Genomic DNA, 17,859 nt, shown 5'->3' on the forward strand with positions numbered 1-17,859 from the left:
CCAGGGAACAGGGGCTCAGGGGGGTTCATGTCCTGGCCATCTCCCAGCTCTGCCACCTACTGCCTGTGTGTCCCTGGGCGACTTCCTGACCTCCCTGGGCTTCCATTCTGTCAGCGTGGGTAAGGCGCGGGCAGCACGTGGCCTGGCGCTCAGCAGGTGCTCAGTGAGAGTCGGGGCGTTAATGTCCCAACAGCGTTTCCCACGCACTGAATGCCGATGACTCCCTAGTAAGGAAATAGCCAACAGCGAGTGCGGCCGGTGCTCTTCACAGTTGAACTAGAACCCGAGGAGCTCGTGTTGATTTGACCATCTGTGTGGTGGGGAGCCCCGCTGGGGCACAGCCGGGCTCGCGTTCAGAGCCACAGTGCCGGGCCCTTGCTCTGAGCCAAGCTTACCTGCTGGCGTGCGTGGCTCGTAGGCAGCTGAGGTGGTGTTGGTATTGGCCTCATTTGACAGATGGGAACACTTAGGCTTGGGCCAGCGAACTGAGCTTGGAGAGGCCCCACAGCTGGTAGAGGATGGAGCCAGGAGGCCGGTTCCGTCCATCTGAGGTCAAAGGTTGAGGGCTGAGCTGGTGTGGCAGAGGTCAGAGGTCATGGGAAGGTCTGGTAGGTGGGGGCGGGGGCCAGGGGTTTCCAGATCCTTCCCTGGTAACTGAGGGTGAGAGTGAGAGGATTCCTTCTCGTTCTAAGACCCAAGGTCTGCTGAGGAGCTGGTGTGTGGGCAGTTTTCTAGGGCAGCTGGGATTGGGAACTCTTCGACTGAAAATAGTCGGTTGTGGCAGTCAGAACAAGGACGCACACGTTTTCCTGAGAAAGCTGATGTCCCCACGGCCTCGCAGAACCCCCACGGTGGATTCCAGCCCTGGTTTGTGCTGCAGGAGCCTTGGCTTATGTTGGCTATGGCTTTCCATGACTGCTTTTTTTTGAACCCATAAAAATTTTATTTATTTATTTTCGTTTTATTTGAAAAACACAGAGAGAGAGAGTCAGAGACAGATTTATAGAGAGATCTTCCATCTGCCGGTTCACTCCCCCAAACGCCTACCACAGCTGAGGTTGGGCCAGGCCAAAGCCAGGAGCCCAGAACTTAATCCGAGACTTGCGTGTGGGCGGCAGGGACTCAACTACTTGAGCCGTTGTCTGCTGCCTCCCAGGACGCACAGAGCAGCTGGCACTTGAACCCAGACATTCCAGTATGGGATGCAGGCGTCCCAAGTGCTGTCTTAACCACTGTACCGAGTGTGCGGCCAAAACAGTTTTTTTTTGAAAAAGATATATTTTTTATTTGAAAGTCAGAGTTATACAGAGAAGGACAGAGAGAGAGAGAGAGAGAGAGAGATGAGAGAGAGAGAGAGAGAATGAAGAGAGAGAGAGAGATCTTCTATCTGCTGGTTCATTCCCTAAATGGCCACAATGACAGGGACTGGGCCAGGCCAAAGCCAGGAACTTCACCTGGGTCTCTGACGCGGGCGCAGGGGCCCGGGTACTCGGGCCATCCTCAGCTGCTTTCCCAGGCACATGAGCAGGAAGCTGGATTGGCAGTGGAGCAGCCGGGACTTAAATAAGTGCCCACATAGGATGCAGGCACTGCAGGCTGTGGCTTAACCTGCTATGCCACAGCACTGGCTCCCGACCCCTGCTTTTAAAAAGTGTTTTATTAGAAAGCATTTCAGGTATATACAAAACAAGGGTAAGAATGTAACGAATCCTCATACAGCTATAACCCAGCAGCTCCAAATATACACATGAGAAAGGCGGCTTCGTCTCCTCCCACCAGCCTTCCTCCGTGGTTACCGGCTTGTCCAGCTCTCATTTCGTGGGCTGGATTGACACGCGTTGACATGCGCACGTGTTAGCAGTGCAGTTTGGACAAACCCTCCCCTGTGGAAGCCCCTCTCCCGGCACAGCACACAACATCTCTGCTCGGGCGGTCCCTGGCCTCTCTTCCAGCTCGAGTTCTCCTGGCCCCTGGGCCCTCTGATCTGACTGTTCTAGAACTTCCCACGAGCGGCACGATGTCCAGCGTGCTGTCTGGTGTCTGGGTTCCTTCGTGTCTCACTGTGGCACGGCCCGTCTGGGTAGCCGTGTCTGTGTTGCTGCTGGGTAGAACTTGGATATGTGCACACCCCACAGTTGCTTTTCCACACGTGGGTGGAAGGGCGCTGGGCTCAGTCTGTTTTGGCCTGGTGTGAACACGGCTGCTAGGAACGCTGGGTCATGCGGCTGGAGTGGACGCGGATGGTCGGTTCTCTTGGACTAGGGTTGGGCTGGGTGGATGACGTTGTAGACACTTATGTGTTTTTTTTTTTTTTCTATTTATTTATTTGACAGGTAGAGTTATAGACAGTGAGAGAGAGAGAGACAGAGAGAAAGGTCTTCCTTCCGTTGGTTCACCCCCCAAATGGCCACTACGGCCAGCGCTGCGCCGACCCGAAGCCAGGAGCCAGGTGCTTCCTCCTGGTCTCCCACGCGGGTGCAGGGGCCCAAGCGTGGTTTTCTAAAGTGGTTGCACTATTTTGCATTCCCACCGGCCGTGGGTGAACACTCCAGAGCCTCCAACTTCCTCGCCGACACGGAGGGAAGCACAGCCAGCCTTTGTCATTTTCACTGCCGACACCGTTACACGCCGGAGATCCTGGAGGTTTCGCTCTGATCTGTCAGCCTGGGGCTGGGTAGTTGCTGTGCGTGTTCTGAGATGCATCGGGTGTTTCTCAGAACTTCCTCCTCACCGAGAGTGGCTGGGGTGGCAGAGTGAGGGGCTCTCGGGGGGGCCCTGGTCCAACCTGAGGTCCCGGTTGGGATCTGCTCGTCAGGGTGGGGGCTGGGAGTTGCCTCCTGCCTCTTCTGTGGGCTCCCCTAGAGCTTGGAGCCTGGCCTGGGACTCAACCCATCCGGGCTTCCTTCTGTCTCTTCCCTGCAGACATCGGCCCCGTGACCCTCACTGCAGACCCAGCCGTGTTCCAGAGGGAGCTGAGAGAACTCTACGTGCAGGTGGGCTGCCCCTGGCCTTGGCCGCTGACCCTCTGAGCTGCTCTTCACCGTTCACGCCAGACTCCCAGGCCTTCGCCCCAGCAGGGGCTAGAATGGGGCTTTCTCCTCCTGCCCTAACTGGCCTCTTAGCCCTTCCTGTGGCCCGCACCCCGGCTCGGGGCCTGCGGGTCTCTCGTTGTTGGAGCCCTTGTGACTGTGCTTGTCCCTGGCACACAGTAGGTGCTTATTGTTAGTGGACGAATGAAGGAGGCGAAAGGAGGAAGCATCGATGCCCGTTTGCAGGTGGGGTGGTGGCCAGAGGAGCTGGGGCAGGCCGATTCCGACCCCAAAACCAGGGCAACACTGGGTCAGGTGCCCCACGGCCACCTGGGCTCCTTGGCCACCATACCAGATGCCCTGGCTCAGCACCTGTCCTGTCCCTGCCCACTGAGACCACCAGCTTCCGGAAGGCAGACTCCCAGGTGTGGGTCTAGTTCACGGCCATGGTGACAGGCCCCACATACGTGAGGGCTCACGCTCGTGGGCTGATGAGTGAAGTAGGAAAGGGGCAGCTCCCAGGGCCCAGCGCCTACCCCTGGACACTTCCTGCACGCACACCCCGCTGCTGGCTGTGCACGCCTGGCCGACGAGCTTGTGCTCCTGGGCGTGTCTGCTGGGCAGGAAGGGCGGGGTGGGTATCGTTTGGGGCCAGTGCTGGGGCAGATTCCAAAGAGGATTTGGGGAGGGGTCAGCGGCTTGGATGCTTCCCACACGGCACTGCCCCTTCTGGGGCCCCTCTACCCCGTCAGCCTTCGCTAACACGTGGCTGCTCTGGCCACCTGTGAGATGTCCCTGTGGCTCCCGTCCGCCCGCCGCATCCGTGGCGCTCATTACTGGTAACGTCTGCCCCCGGGGCCGGTTTGCACAGGGCTGGGGCTGAGGCACTCGCGTGGGTGCCGGCTGCGGGACGCTGCTTGCTCTGCTGCATCGCCTCTCTGAGCGGCTAGGACAGAGACGGTTTCAGCGGCCCCCAAATCCCATTGGTTTCTGAGGTCTCCCAGGGTGGGTCCTGGCTGGAGGAGGCGGGCAGCCGTCGCTGACATGCCCCCGTCCTCCAGGGAGGTGGCGACTGCCCGGAGATGAGCGTGGGGGCCATCAAGGCTGCCGTGGAGGTCGCCAACCCCGGCTCCTTCATCTACGTCTTCTCGGACGCCCGCGCCAAGGACCATCACAAGAAGGAGGAGTTGTTGCGGCTCTTGCAGCTTAAGCAGTCGCAGGTGAGTGCGCCGGCCTGGGGGGCTGGCGCGGGGTCACGCAGCGCCCCCAGAGGAGCCTGGTCTTTCTCTCTGGGAGCCTTGGAGCCAGCCTCTGGCAGCCACAGCCGCCACCTGTCAGGCCCTGGCTGGTCTGGTGGATTCCAAGTGTGTTCCCAGGCTCCGGGCCCTGGTGTCCTTGTTCTTGATAGAAACCACACTGCCCTACTCTGTTCACACCCTGTCACGTCCCTGCCATCCATCTTCATCCTGCGTTGCCTCTGCTTCTGCTCCCTGCGGCTCGCCGCCCCTCTCCGTGGCTCAGGCGTGGCTCAGGCGTGATGTGGCTCTCACAGCCAGGGCTGGGGGAAGGGATGTGAATGGGGACCTCAGGGCTGGGAGGCAGGCGCTGCTGTTTGTCTAGATCCCACTCAGTTCTTCAGGCGTCTTCTGATGCAGCCCCCAGGGCCAGGCCGAGCTCAGTTGACCAGCTGACCGCCATGCCTGTCTTTGTTGTAGATTTCGTAGTAGCCGCTACTGCGTTCTTGGCCCTGGCTGGTACTTGTCCTGAGTCATCTCCTGATCCCCGTGGGCTGGGTACTGTGGTTAATCCCTTCCTATGGTGGTGTCCCCGAGCCCAGAGAGAAGAAAGGGCCCACCTCAGGCCACTCCACCCTGTGGGGTTCCTGCCGCACACACACAGACACAGACGCACACACGCACGTGCATACACACACAGACACACACGCACACCTGGAGCAGCTGTGAGCCGGCTGCATGGCCGTCTTCCAGGTGGTGTTCGTGCTGACGGGGGACTGTGGTGACCGCACCCATCCTGGCTACCTGGCCTACGAGGAGATTGCTGCCACCAGCTCCGGGCAGGTGTTCCACCTGGACAAGCAGCAAGTGACCGAGGTGAGCCTGGGGCAGGAGCAGCTGCCGGAGACGGGGACCTGAGCAGCGCAGGTTGAGTGGCAGTGGTGGCTGAGCCGTGGCGAGCGCCGCCCCGTGGCGTCAGAACCCACGAGGCAGGTGTGTTGGGTTTTGCCGGTGCAGGTGAAGAGGCTGAGACCGGGGCAGCACCTGGGCTTGGGCCTGCGTCCGGCAGCTGCTCCGTGGGGCAGAAGTGTGGGGGGGTGTCTTCCGAGATGCTCCCAGGGCCCGCGAATGCAGGGTGGGCGGAAGGGCAGCAGGGACCAGCAGAGTCGGGCCTTGGCAGGAGGGGGCTTGCGTGGCTCTCTGGCTCGAGGTGCCCAGTGTCTGCCTCCAGGTCTGGCCTGTGGGCTGGGCGCCTGTGGGCTGGGCGTCCACTCCAGGCTCCATCGCGGTGGTCTGGCTTTCCCTCCCCCTCCTTGCCAGCAGCGATGGGACGTGGTTAGCAGCCACGCTCTGGTGTGAATACGTGGTGTAAATACGCTCAACGTGGCTGCTTTCACGCTGCTGTCCAGGGTCGCCGAGCAGAGCGGGGAAGCCACGGTGCCAGTCGGCTTTCTCAGTGCACCCCGGACCTGCCCAAAGCAAAGCTGACCAGCAGGCCCCTCCCCGCCTTCTCTGGAAACACCCAGGTCCCTGCTTCGTTGCCTGTGTTCTGTGTTCACAGCCTGGGTCCCCCCCTTGTCCACGACTCCCTTCCTGGCTCGTCTCTTTGCTGTTTCTTCACTGCCCCCACCCCGAGCCTTGGCACCTGCAGCACGTTCTTCCAGCCCCCCCCCCATCCCCCCGGCTCCTCATCTTCCCGGCCCCAGCAGCGCGTTCCCAGGGAGCCCTTCCGTGACCTCCTGTCGAGGCTCAGTCTCCTTCCTTACCCTCTCCCAGCTCCCTGTGCGGCTTACTTTGGGCGATTTTATGAGCGAGCAATCATCTCGTGCTGCTGGAGCGTGCGCGCCCCATGTGTGCCACATGGGTCCCATTTGCCACCGAATCCCCAGCACCTTGTGCAGAGAGCTGTGCGTAGCAGGTGCCGGGTAAGTGGTAGGCGTGGGCTCCGCCGCGCCAGAGGCCCTGGAAGGAGAGGAGCAGTGTCTCTGGAACCAGCCGTGGCCTCCGGCCAGCCCTGCTCTGCAGGGTTTTGTGTATTGTGTATTTATGAGCTGAAGAGAACGGTCTCCAGGGCCATGTTTAGATTAGCGTGCCCTAACTCCCTGCTGACAGATGGCGTTTACGGTTCTCTGCGACACATTCGGCTTTCTTTGCTGGCATGTCAGCCTCCCCAGGCACCGAGCCCCAGGCTAGCACGGGAGGCGCTTCAGAGCGGGAGGGATGCCTGTCCTCGCTTTGGGGAGACCTAGTGAGCAATGCCTGGGACTGGGTTCCTGCTTAGGCGTGAACCAGGCGCAGGGTAGCCAGGCAGGTTGGGGGAGGATGGCTTGCTCTGGGACAGGGCCTGGCTTGCCAGCCTCTCCCTCCAGGCAGGAAACGAACCCACTAGTTCCCGCCCATGGTACCCAGCTTTTGGCCGTGGGAGTCTGGCTGGATGAGTGTGTCTGACTTGGTGGGGACGTGGATGGCCAGGATCAGCTGCCCTTGACAGGAATGGGTCCCTCTGCTTCCTGAATGCAGAGCTCTGTCATGCATTAGCCTAATGCCTTGGACCCAGCCCTTTCCAGATGTTCTCAGACACTCGGCGAGCCTGGGAAAGCGACAGCGGCAGCCAGGGCTGTGGTCATCCCGCCCTGGGAGAGGCGTAGGACGCCTTCACCCAAGCCAAGGGGGCTCCAGCTGGGAGAAGGGCGGTCCATATGTTCGCTTGCACTCGTGTACTGAGCACCTGCTGTGCCAGATGCAGTGTAAGGTGTCGGCGGCGGGGAGAAGGCGACCGAGCACAGCTCAGGCTCTGCTCTGGGGTGGAGTCTTCCCACCTGTGGAGTGGCCTCCCCGGTTCCAGGAACCCCCGGTAGGGTCCTAGGGGAACCAAAGGAGGGAGAAGTCCCTCTCCTCGCAGTAAAGGAGGCAAGGTGGCCCAAGGGTGTGCACCTGTGGCCAAGACACAGCCAGGCCCAAGGGCCCCCTTGCCTGGGCACAGCATCCCACAGGCTCTCCACCTCCCACTCCCCATCCGCTCTCCTCTGCTTTGCCCCCTGTCCCCGGCACACGACACATACGCGCCAGCACAGCCAGGTACAAATGGCAAACTGCCCAGGTTGTATACATCAACTAGGGGGAGGGGGACTCGCCTTCCAGGGCAGGGAGGGCGGGGGCGGGGCGGTGAGCAGGTGGTTCCCATTAAGGGATGCAGAGGGGCCCAGAGATGACCTCATCCTTGACCCTCCCAGGGGGTAGTGGGGTGGGGGAGTGGCTAGAACTCAGAGGAGACACCTGGCTCTAGACTTCAGCACTGCCAGCTGCCTTCAGTGTGGCCTTGGCACGGTACTGAGTGGGTTAACAAAAGCCCTGTGGTGAGGACAAATGGTGGACAGTGCGTGGGAAGCTTGGGCTCCCAGAAAGCCCCCTGAAGACCTGGAGCCCAGTCTGCAGTGGCTTCTTAGCCAGGGATCCGGGAACCAGCCCTGGGGCATGGGGCTCTCGGTGCCCCCAGCCTGGTGTCCACAGCTGGCCCTCAGTTTTCTAATCTGTGGCTCTGAGGCTGCTGGGCCCCTGGCCTCGCTCTGTACTTCCTCAGCCACCCTGGCTGTCACGGGTCCTGGGGCCGATGTATCTGCCATGGAGGCCCCACCACAGCCATCTGGCAAGGGCAGCCAGAGCACTGCTGGCTCGCAGGCCCCCCCGCCCCCACATCTGGAAGCCATTGCCTTCACCAGATAAACATCGCGCTTGCTTAATGAGGTCTCTGAGCCCAGGAAGCTCCCCGGGTTCCGCTCTGAAGCCCCGGGGTGTCCAGGGGTCTGGAAGGCCTGGCCCTGCAGGGGGACAGCTCCCAGCAGTGAGATGCTTCCTGGACAGACCCCCCCACCTCCTGCTGGGGTCTCTGGACTTGTACTCTGGGCCCCAGCCCTCTCCATGATAGCCAGAGCCGTTGGGCGCCCTCCTTCCACCAGCATGTCCCAGAAGGAAGTAGGGATGCTGCTTGCGACACAGTAGCAGCTGTGACTTGCCGGGTGACTGTCAGCTGGTGCTGCCACCACCGCGCGGCGGCTTGCAGGGTCCTCGTTTCCTCCTGACCCCTGGCAAGGCCTGGGCCCCCAGAGAAGAGGCTGTGGTTACACCCAGAGCCGTCACGATGTCCGGGCAGTCGCCAGCTGCTGTCTGCCTCTCCGGGGGCCTCTGTGGCTGCTGCTCCCCATCTCCTACCCCTGCATGGACCAGGAGCCCTGACCCCCTTCTGTGGCCCAGCCAGGTGGGACTCTGTTGAGAGATACACGACTTAGAAAGCTGGGCAAAGCAGACGGCAGGAGCTCCCGTCTAAAAACAGATGCGTTTGCAGAACACAGAATTCTTCTCCTGTGGTAACTGAAAGCTTGCCACATATGTTCTAGCTGAGCAAAACATAGTCCGTTTCTTCCAGTTCCCTTCCTTTCCCTTCTGTGGGAGAGCAGCAGGAGAGGCGAGGGACCCTGACTTAGAGCAAGGACGCCCACGAGGTAGCACGAGAGACACCACTTTCTAATCCCCTGTCCAAGGCAGACATTGCTAATCCATCACAGAACTTTTCTAACGGAGGCTCCATGTGACTTCACGTTTCTTCCTTAAACAGCATTCCAGAGAGCCGTTTCCAGTTGATTGGAATTGGCAGGCGGGAGCTTCCTGCCATGCATGCTCAGGTATACGAGAGCTCTTCAAAAAGTTTGTAGAAAAATGGAATTAAAAGATGTGTTTATTTTGGTGCAAGAAATTAGAAATCCATGCATGGCTTTTTCATGATACACATTTTCTGTGAACTTCTGGAAGATCTCTCATCTATTAAAGTCGTGGCATACCTGCTGCTTTTAAATGATTTTCACTTAAAAAAATTACTGTGGGTTGGCTGTTTGACACAGCAGTTAATTTGTCACGTTGGATGCCTGGGTTCCTGTATTGGAGTGCCTGACCTGAGTCCTGGCTACTCTGCTTCCGAGCCAGCGTCCTGCTAGTGCACACTTTGGGAAACAACAGATGATGGCTCAAGTCCTCGGGTCCCTGCCACCCACCTGGGATTTCCTGGCTCCTGGCTTTGGCCTGGCTCAGCTCTGGCCATTGTGCACATTTGGGGAGTAAACCAGTGGATGGAAGATTCTCTCTCTCTCTCTCTCTCTCTGTCTGGCTGCCTTTCAAATAAAAATAAATTAAAAAACAATTTAAAATTAGATTACTATGAAAAAGTTCAAAGATATGGAAAAGCTACCTGGATTCAACAATTGTTAACTTTTTGCTTTGCTTGCTTTATCTGCCTTGTTATAGCTCTTGCTAAATCCTGACACCTTATCCATATAAATAATTTAGCATGGGGTTGTTTTTTTAAGACATAACCTATTCCAACATAACCTATTCTATTATTTTAAAAAGTAGTAATGATTCCCTGGTATCGTCTGCTAGTCCACATTCTGGTTTCCCTAACCGTCCTCACCACGTCCTCCGTCGCGGGTTTCGGGATGTCATGGTTGTGTGCAGTGGCCGCGTCTGCCGCGTCTCCTCGAATCTGGAGCTGTCTGCCCTTTCTGTGGACGCTACGTTGTGGAAGAGGCGTGGGCCTGTGCCACGTCCCCGGTTCTGCACGTGGCGGACTGTCCATGGCGTCACGGCAGGAGGCGGATGACGTCTGGTGGTCCCCCTGTCCGGCATGCTGAGTTTGGTGGGGTGAGTTGGTGACAGGCAGCCCCATGTGGGTTTCCCTTTTGGACCCCAGTGGTCTGCAGGGCGATGCTGTGGCTCTGGCTCTGGCGGCTGCTGGGTCTCCCATCATGCTCTGCAGGGATCCTTGCCTGGAGTGACGGCTCCCTGGTTGCACCGCCCCTCCCACACTCATCAGTGGGCTTCCTTCCAAGGACTTCTGTTCATGGGAAGGAATAAGTTGGCATTTAATTCTTTGTCCTAGAACTTAAAAAAGATTCATGCTTGGTGTAAAAAAGAATCTGAGATACTCTAGAATGGGCTAGGTCCGGTCTATCCAATACTCCTTTCTTTCTTTCTTTTTTTTTAAGCCACGCCTCCAGTGCCTGTTTGAGACCTGGCTGTTTCACCTTTTTTTTTTTTTTTTAAAGATTTATTTATTTATTTGACAGAGTTACAGAGAGAGGTAGAGACAGAGAGAGCAGTCTTCCAACCACTGGTTCACTCCCCAAATGGCCACAACGGCCGGAGCTGCGCGGATCCGAAGCCAGGAGCCAGGAGCTTCTTCCGGGTCTCCCACATGGGTGCAGGGGCCCAAGGACTTGGGCATCTTCTGCTGCTTTTCCTGGCCATAGCAGAGAGCTGGATGGGAAGAGGAGCAGCCGGGACTAGAACCAGCACCCATATGGGATGCCGGCACTTCAGGCCAGGGCGTCAACTCGCTGTGCCACAGCGCTGGCCCCGTGATTCCTGTTTAATTCTCTTGAATGCAGGAGTCACTGTTACTAGTGGCAGGTGGGGTTTTACTGGTTGAAATTTTGCTCTTTTTGGGGTCCCCTTGTGGACACGTGGATTATAGACCCCGATGTGCTCCGATTGACTATCAGTTACTCTTCCTTGAGAGAGGAATTACTCCTTTCTGGGCTCACGTTGCCCAGATGTAGCCCGCGGGGCCTCCTCAGGCTGCTTCCTGCACCCTTACGTGTGTCCCCTCTCTGCTCAACGAAGGCATCCTTGTACATTGCCTGCCAGGACCCGGGATCAGCCGTTTCTCCAGGGAACCCTAGTCGGGAAGGACATTTAGAAAACAAAATCGGTGGAATTTGGGGGCGTTATCTTTTCTGGACTTATCTGTCTTCCATCTTCTATCTATCCATTGCTCTATTTTTTTATACTGATGTTTCTTTCTTTCTTTCTTTCTTTTTTTTTTTTTTTAAAGATTCATTTATTTGAAAGGCAGAGTGACAGAGACACAGAGAGATCTTCCATCCTTGTTTCACGCCCCCAATGGCAGCAACAGCTGGAACAGGAGCCTGGAATCCATCCGGGTCTCCCACATGGATGCAGGGGCCCAAGCACGTGGGCCGTCTTCTGCTGCTTTCCCAGGGCGTTAGCAGGGAGCTGTATGGGATGTGGGGCAGCCGGGATTTGAACTTGTTTAACCAGGCAGTGGCTTAACCCGTTGCTCCACAGTGCCAGCCCTGATACTGATATTTCAATTCAAATTTCACATTGCAGATTTTTTAGCTTAGTTTATTTGATTTTATACTCATAGCTCTCCATTAACATTTGGTTGTAAGAGGAAGTCTTGGTTCAGAAAATACGGTCATCTTTCCTTATTTGCTTTATCCTACAGGATACGTAGCACAGTTTCTAAATCTCGGGGCTGGCAGTTTGGCCAGCCCCAGGATCCCTTTGCAGTTCATTTTGTCCTTGGCCCACCTCCCACGGAGACCAAGACGGTGGGCTCAGGGCTCTGCAGCTGTTCTCGGTGTGTGGGGGGGGGAGGGTGCTGATTTGCACAGTCAGCTTCGCTGGGCCCTTGCTGCCGTTGTGAGGTTTGCACGGGACACTTCTTGAGGTCACTGGGCCTGGAGTGAGATGACCCAGGCCAGGCGGTGGGCTCCTGTCTCTCCTTCCTGGTTTCCTTGCCAGTACCAGGGAGGCGGGAGGCGTGGCCATTGGGAAGGAGGGGGCATAGCTGAGGAGGGAGGAGGATGGAGCAGGGCGTCTGAGAGGTAACCCAGGGGAAGTGCAGTGTGCACTCTACCGCCCGCAGGCCGAGAGAGCTTCCCGGTGCCTCCCCTACATGGTGAGCTCAGGCCGGGATCCGCAGGGGCACGGCGAGTGCCCCTGGAGGACAGGCACCGTCTCCCACTGTTGTCTGTTGCTGCAACAGCGCGTCCTAGATGGGGTAACTTATAAGGGAAGTTCTGTGGCCATGGTCCTGAGGCCTGGGAGGTCGGGTCAAGTACAAGCACCTGCTGGGAGGTTTCTTGCTGGACCACCACACGGTGGGGGGCATCGCAGGTGCGGCAGGGCCCTGCCGCGTCCCCTTCCTCCTCTTAGAACGTCACTGAGGCCGGGCTGGAGGCCCCCCCTCCTGACCTCGTCCCTTCCCAGCGGCCCCCCACACCCCCTGCTTGCCACTGCCATGAGCGTCTGAACTTGGGCATCGCGTTTCTTGTTTCTTTTCTTTTTTAATAAGTAAATCATAATAGTTATCATTTACTTATTTAAGATTTATTTATTTATTTGAATGACAGAATTACAGAGAGGCAGAGAGAGAGAGAGAAAGAGAGAGAGAGAGAGAGTGTCTTCCATCCTCTAGTTCACTCCCCAAATGGTCACAATGGCTGGAGCTGAGCCAATCTGAAACCAGGAGCCAGGGGCGGCTTCTGGGTCTCACAATAGTGCAGGGACCCAAGCCCTTGGGCCATCTTCCACTGCTTTCCCAGGCCACAGCAGAGAGCTGGATCGGAAGAGGAGCAGCCGGGACTCAAACTGGTGCCCATATGGGATGCCAGCACTGCAGGCGGTGGCTTAGTCCACTATGCCACAGCACCGGCCCTGGGCATTGCTTTTCTAATCTGTGAACTTTTGGAGGGCGAAAATCTCATGGAAAAATGGAATTAAAAGATATGTTTATTTCGGTGCAAAAATAATTGAAATGCATGCATACAAGAGGTCTTCAGAATATTCCTGGAAAATGTGTGTTATGAAGAAAAAGCTGCATGGATTTCACATTTTTGGCATCCATAGAAACTTGTCTCCTAATTGCACTTTTCCGTGGATTGTTTTGAAGTTCTCTAGTTTTTAAACCTTAGCAGGCACAGATCCAATAAGTGGACGAGGGGGGTGCAAACTGCAGCCGAGCGGCGCACACAGGGAGCAGAGCCTGCTCCAGGCTGTGGAGGGGGAGACTGTGAAGGGGTGGAGCCTCTTGCAAGTGGGGGCTGGGGTCTCCTGGGGGTCCAGCCTAGCAGGCATGGAGGAAGTCGGGGATAGGGACCTTGGGTCAGCTGGGTGAGAGCCAGGACACAGACACGGGTCTGGGAGGTCATGGTAGGGATTTGGAGGGACTCAGCCGTCCCGCGTGCAGATGGGGCAAGGGTTGTTAACCTGGGGGCCTGTACTCAGGGGGGTCTTTGAGGAGGTTTGAGAGCCCCTGAAACTCGTGCCCCAAGCGTGTGCCCGAGAGCCTCCTTGCCTCTGTCTGCTCCTCCGTGGGACTTGTCTGATTTGAGAATGAGCAAGTAGTTGGAGCAATCAAGGGTTCAAGACTTCTCAGTACTGCTGGTTCTGCACCTCCACCTTGGGGAAGGGACTTGGGGCTGGGCCCTGGTGGGAACAGTCTGAAGCCTTTGGGGTGATTTCAATCTCCAGGGTTCATCTGTGTGTAAAAGCCACCAGGCAGGCTTCCTGGAGGAGGTGGCTGTAGAAGCATACCCAGCTATTCTTGCATATTCCCTCTGAGGTGAGTCCTCTGACTGCCTCGACTTAGATGTCCCAGCCCAGAGCCCACAGCAGCCAGGAAGGTACAAGTGTGAGAACTGGGCCTGGCGGAAGGCAGTGAGGAGCGGTGGCCTGGGGTGGCCTGGATGGTTTGCGTGCTGCCTGCAACCTGAGTAAGGAGCAGATTCTGCACACAGCTGGCAGCTGGTTAGGGACCTGCCTCGGGCCAGGCACAAGTAAGACATCACGGGCACCTGCTGTTAACAGCTTTTCCCACTCACCTCTTAGGTGCTGAAGTGGGTGGAGTCAGCGATTCAGGCCTCCAAGGTGCACCTGCTGTCCACAGACCACGAGGAGGAGGGCGAGCACACGTGGAGACTCCCCTTTGACCCCAGCCTGAAGGAGGTCACCGTCTCGTTGAGCGGGCCAGGGCCACAGATCGAAGTCCGGGACCCGCTGGGTATGAACTGCTGGGGTCTGGCCTCTGCCGGTGACGGGCTGCAGAGCGAGAGCCAGGGAGCAGGGGTTCAGAGAGAGACGCAGGCCCAGGGGTAAGGTGCACGAGGCAGCAGGAATTGGAGGAAAGACTCAGCGGGGTCCTGGAGTCTCCAAGGGCAACAGCCCGTGGTGTTTGGTCCTGGCCTGCTGGCCCACAAGGCTCGGCGAATGCCACGAATGGCTAGGTCTGGAGGCCAGGTGTGCAGCCTGTGCCCAGGGAGCCATGTGGCTGGGTGCAGAGTGAGACAGAGGTCCGGGCACTGCCCACGTCCCTCTAGTCCGGGCTGGGGAGACTGGTGCTGGTGGGCGGGGGCTCCGGGAGACAGGACGGGACCCCGGAACCCCCAAGAAAGGGTCGGGGACTGACTGGTGGCTTGGGGCTTGCACAGGGAGGATCTTGCAGAAGGATGAAGGCCTCAACGTCCTCCTCAACATCCCCGACTCGGCCAAGGTCGTGGCTTTTAAGCCTGAGCATCCTGGGCTGTGGTCCATCAAGGTAGGGGTGCCGGGTGCGGGGCCGGGGAGAGGCCGACTCTGCTGAACCGGAACCGTTCCTTTCTCCTCCGAGGGGAGCCTGGGCAGTGGTGTGGGCATATCAATAGGGGTAACGGGTCCAGAGCAGAGGAGAGGGCTCTGCTTTTCCTAGGGGAGCAAGTGGAACAGTTTGGGCTTGGTAAGCAGGGCTTGGAGAAATGACTTCAGGGTTCCCCTGACTTGGGGCTCAGAACCCTGCCCTGTGGAAAGCACAGGAAAGAAGCTGGGACAACTTTGGGGAGATGGCTCAGAGGCACAGAGCTGGCGGGGGACAGGGCCTGCTCAGTTCCGGGAACTAGAAGACGTGCTTGGGTGGAGCAGGCTGCCGCCCTGGGGAGCGGCATTTACAGAGCGCCTACGGGGTGAGGTACTGCAGGGGAAGTGGCAGCACCACCCGGCTGCATCTTTGAGCCGAGAGCTCTAACCCGGACGCGGACGGCGAGGTGGGGAGTTGGCCATGCAGGGAGCAGAGGGGGCTGCAGGGTGACAGGCAGGGCTGCTCCAAGAGGCCCACTCAGAGTAGGCTTGTGGCTGGGGCTCTGCTTCTCCCCTGGGGGAGCACCGTGCTGGGCCCCAGGGAGCCGGAAGTTCATCATGTTGTCTGCCAAGGCGGGAGAATCCCAGTTGCTGACCTGGGGCTGGGTCAGGTCCACGGCCTCCTGCCCTGCCTCTGGGGTGCTGAGGTGGGGTGGGGGATGCTGCGGTGACGTGGGCGGGGCCTCCGCTAGATCTACAGCAGCGGCCGCCACTCGGTGAGAATCACGGGCGTCAGCAACATCGACTTCCGAGCCGGCTTCTCCACGCAGCCCTCCCTGGACCTCAACCACACCATCGAGTGGCCCTTGCAAGGTACGGTGCTGCCCTGGGGCCATGCTAAGCTGCCTTCCTGTGCCATGGGCTTGGCTCTGGGCATGGTGGGCAGGTGGGGCCCGTGGCTGTGCGGCTGTGGGATGACATTGTCCCAGGTCAGGAGGATGCACACTGAGCCCAGGCCAGCACCTTGCCCTGGCCCTCAGCCCACGTGACGGGTGGCACACACCTTTAGGGAACCTCCTGGATGCCATGGGCCCCTCAGGTTGTCCCCTTTCTTGCTGAGCTCACCCCTTCTCTTTTCTTTTTGTCCAAACATGTCCCCCATCTTCACCTTTCCAGCAAATAGCAGGCTGGTCCAATCAAAGAAGGGGCACCAGGGAGCTGACATGATGGCTCAGGAAGAGGGGGTGGTGCCTCCCCATAGAACAGATGTCCTGGTGGGAGCTGGCTTGGCCTAGGGGGTGCCAAATGGAGTAGGAGGCGCAGGGCCACTTTCCTGATGGGGTCTCAGGTTGCCTGTGGATTCCCTGTGGCTCCACCCGGAGAAGTCGGGGCCACAGTACCAGCAGAGGTGTCTGGCTCAGGCTGCCTGAGCTCCGTGCCAGGAAATCCCATCTGGGAGCCAGGTTGGGGGTCTGGAAAACGTGGTCCCTTGCAATGGGGCTGGTTTTCGGATTTTGCTGGGACCAGCTCTGAAGAGAGACAGGTGGGGCGTGGGCCAGGTCAGGCTGAGTCGGGACGGGAAGCGCGACTCAGCACTGCTGTTGCAGCTGCGCCTCCTCTGACGTTTGTCGTTCTGGTTACAAGGATTGCTCCCCTCGCCAGGGCAGCCGTGATTTCCTGAGAGTGAAGCAGGGCCACCGCTTGTCCCCTGGTGGTTTTGCCAATGTTGTGAAGTGGGAAGAGCGGGGAAGCTGGCACTTCTCCACAGCTAGGAGGGGAGAGGAGTCCTACGGGGTGCTGTCCCCAGGGCCGGTTTCCAGACTGAGTGGGACAGGAGCCCACAAGGGACCCTCTGGGGTTTCTGCTTTTGCGAAGATGTGGGTCAGAGACAGAAAAATAAAGATTAGCAGCAGGGTAATGCAAATGATGACTAATGGTTGACACTTGGCCCCCGTGCTGTGGACTTTAGGGCACGGGGGAGACTGTGGCTTGGCAGATGGCGGATGCCTGAACTGTTGCTACGTTATGTTGGTTGGAGTCTGAACTCCTATATTTTTATGTGGGGCACTTCAAAAATTTGGGAAAAATGGAATGAAAAGCTAAGTTTGTTTTGGTGCAAAAAATTTTTCAGGGAGCAGGTGTTTAGTGTAGTGGATAAGATGTCTACATCTCTTTTGGAGTGCCTGGGTTTGATTCCTGGCTGTGACTCTCAAGTCTCGTTTCCTGCCAGTATAGATCCTGGGGGACAGCTGTGACGGCCCCAGTAGCTGGGCGTTTGTCACCTCTGTGGGAGACCTGGCTTGAGTTCCTGTCTCCTGGCTTTGGCACTGACACAGCCCTGGCCAATGCAGGCCTTTGAGGAGTGAACTGCTGGGTGGGAGCCCTGTCTCTCTCTGCCCCTCTATCTCCCTTTGTCCTTCTGCCCCAAATAAATAAAAATTTTAAGAAATTTTGAAATCCACGTGTAGCTTTTTAATCTGAATCTTTATGCGCTTTTTTGAAGACCATTTGTATGCATGGATTTCAAAATATTTTTGCACCAAAATAAGCTTGACTTTGAAGTCCATTTTCCTCAGACTTTGTGAAGTACCCCCGTGTGCCCTTTCCAGGTTATTCAATGCTCCTTCGAGAAGTTTAAGGCATTTCCTGGGCCACACCAGCCACAGCCACAGCCCCCAGCTGATGATCTCTGAAGGATAAAAATAGTCAGTCCCTGTGTGTAAAGGGAGAGACCTGATCAAAACTTCCAAGCCAGCTGAGGACGTAACAAAGCCCGAGCCCTGGCCAGCGCCGCGGCTCACTAGGCTAATCCTCCGCCTTGCTGTGCTGGCACACCGGGTTCTAGTCCTGGTCGGGGCGCTGGATTCTGTCCCGGTTGCTCCTCTTCCAGGCCAGCTCTCTGCTGTGGCCAGGGAGTGCAGTGGAGGATGGCCCAAGTGCTTGGGCCCTGCACCCCATGGGAGACCAGGATGAGTACCTGGCTCCTGCCATCAGATCAGCGAGGTGCGCCGGCTGCAGTGCGCCAGCTGTGGCGGCCATTGGAGGGTGAACCAACGGCAAAGGAAGACCTTTCTCTCTGTCTCTCTCTCTCACTGCCACTCTGCCTGTCAAAAACAAAAACAAAAACAAAAAAACAACAAAGCCCGAGCCCAGCCCTGTCCCTCCTGGGGCAGCGTGCAGAGCCCTGC

At 57.8% G+C, this 17,859-nt stretch overlaps 1 protein-coding gene across 1 annotated transcript in view; it reads left to right on the top strand.

Annotated features, from left to right (window-relative positions):
- Positions 1 to 17,859, top strand: part of HMCN2 (hemicentin 2) — a 141,489-nt gene that overhangs the window by 13,145 nt on the left and 110,485 nt on the right. Inside the window, 6 exon segments of the mRNA XM_089306779.1 lie at positions 2,923 to 2,993; positions 4,091 to 4,249; positions 5,018 to 5,140; positions 13,952 to 14,123; positions 14,551 to 14,657; positions 15,424 to 15,544. Of these exon segments, the coding sequence (XP_089162905.1) occupies positions 2,923 to 2,993; positions 4,091 to 4,249; positions 5,018 to 5,140; positions 13,952 to 14,123; positions 14,551 to 14,657; positions 15,424 to 15,544 (753 nt within the window).

Source organism: Oryctolagus cuniculus, chromosome 1, assembly GCF_051225735.1.
Source record: "Oryctolagus cuniculus isolate XC-2025 breed Fujian yellow rabbit chromosome 1, ASM5122573v1, whole genome shotgun sequence".
NCBI classification, from domain to species: domain Eukaryota; kingdom Metazoa; phylum Chordata; class Mammalia; order Lagomorpha; family Leporidae; genus Oryctolagus; species Oryctolagus cuniculus.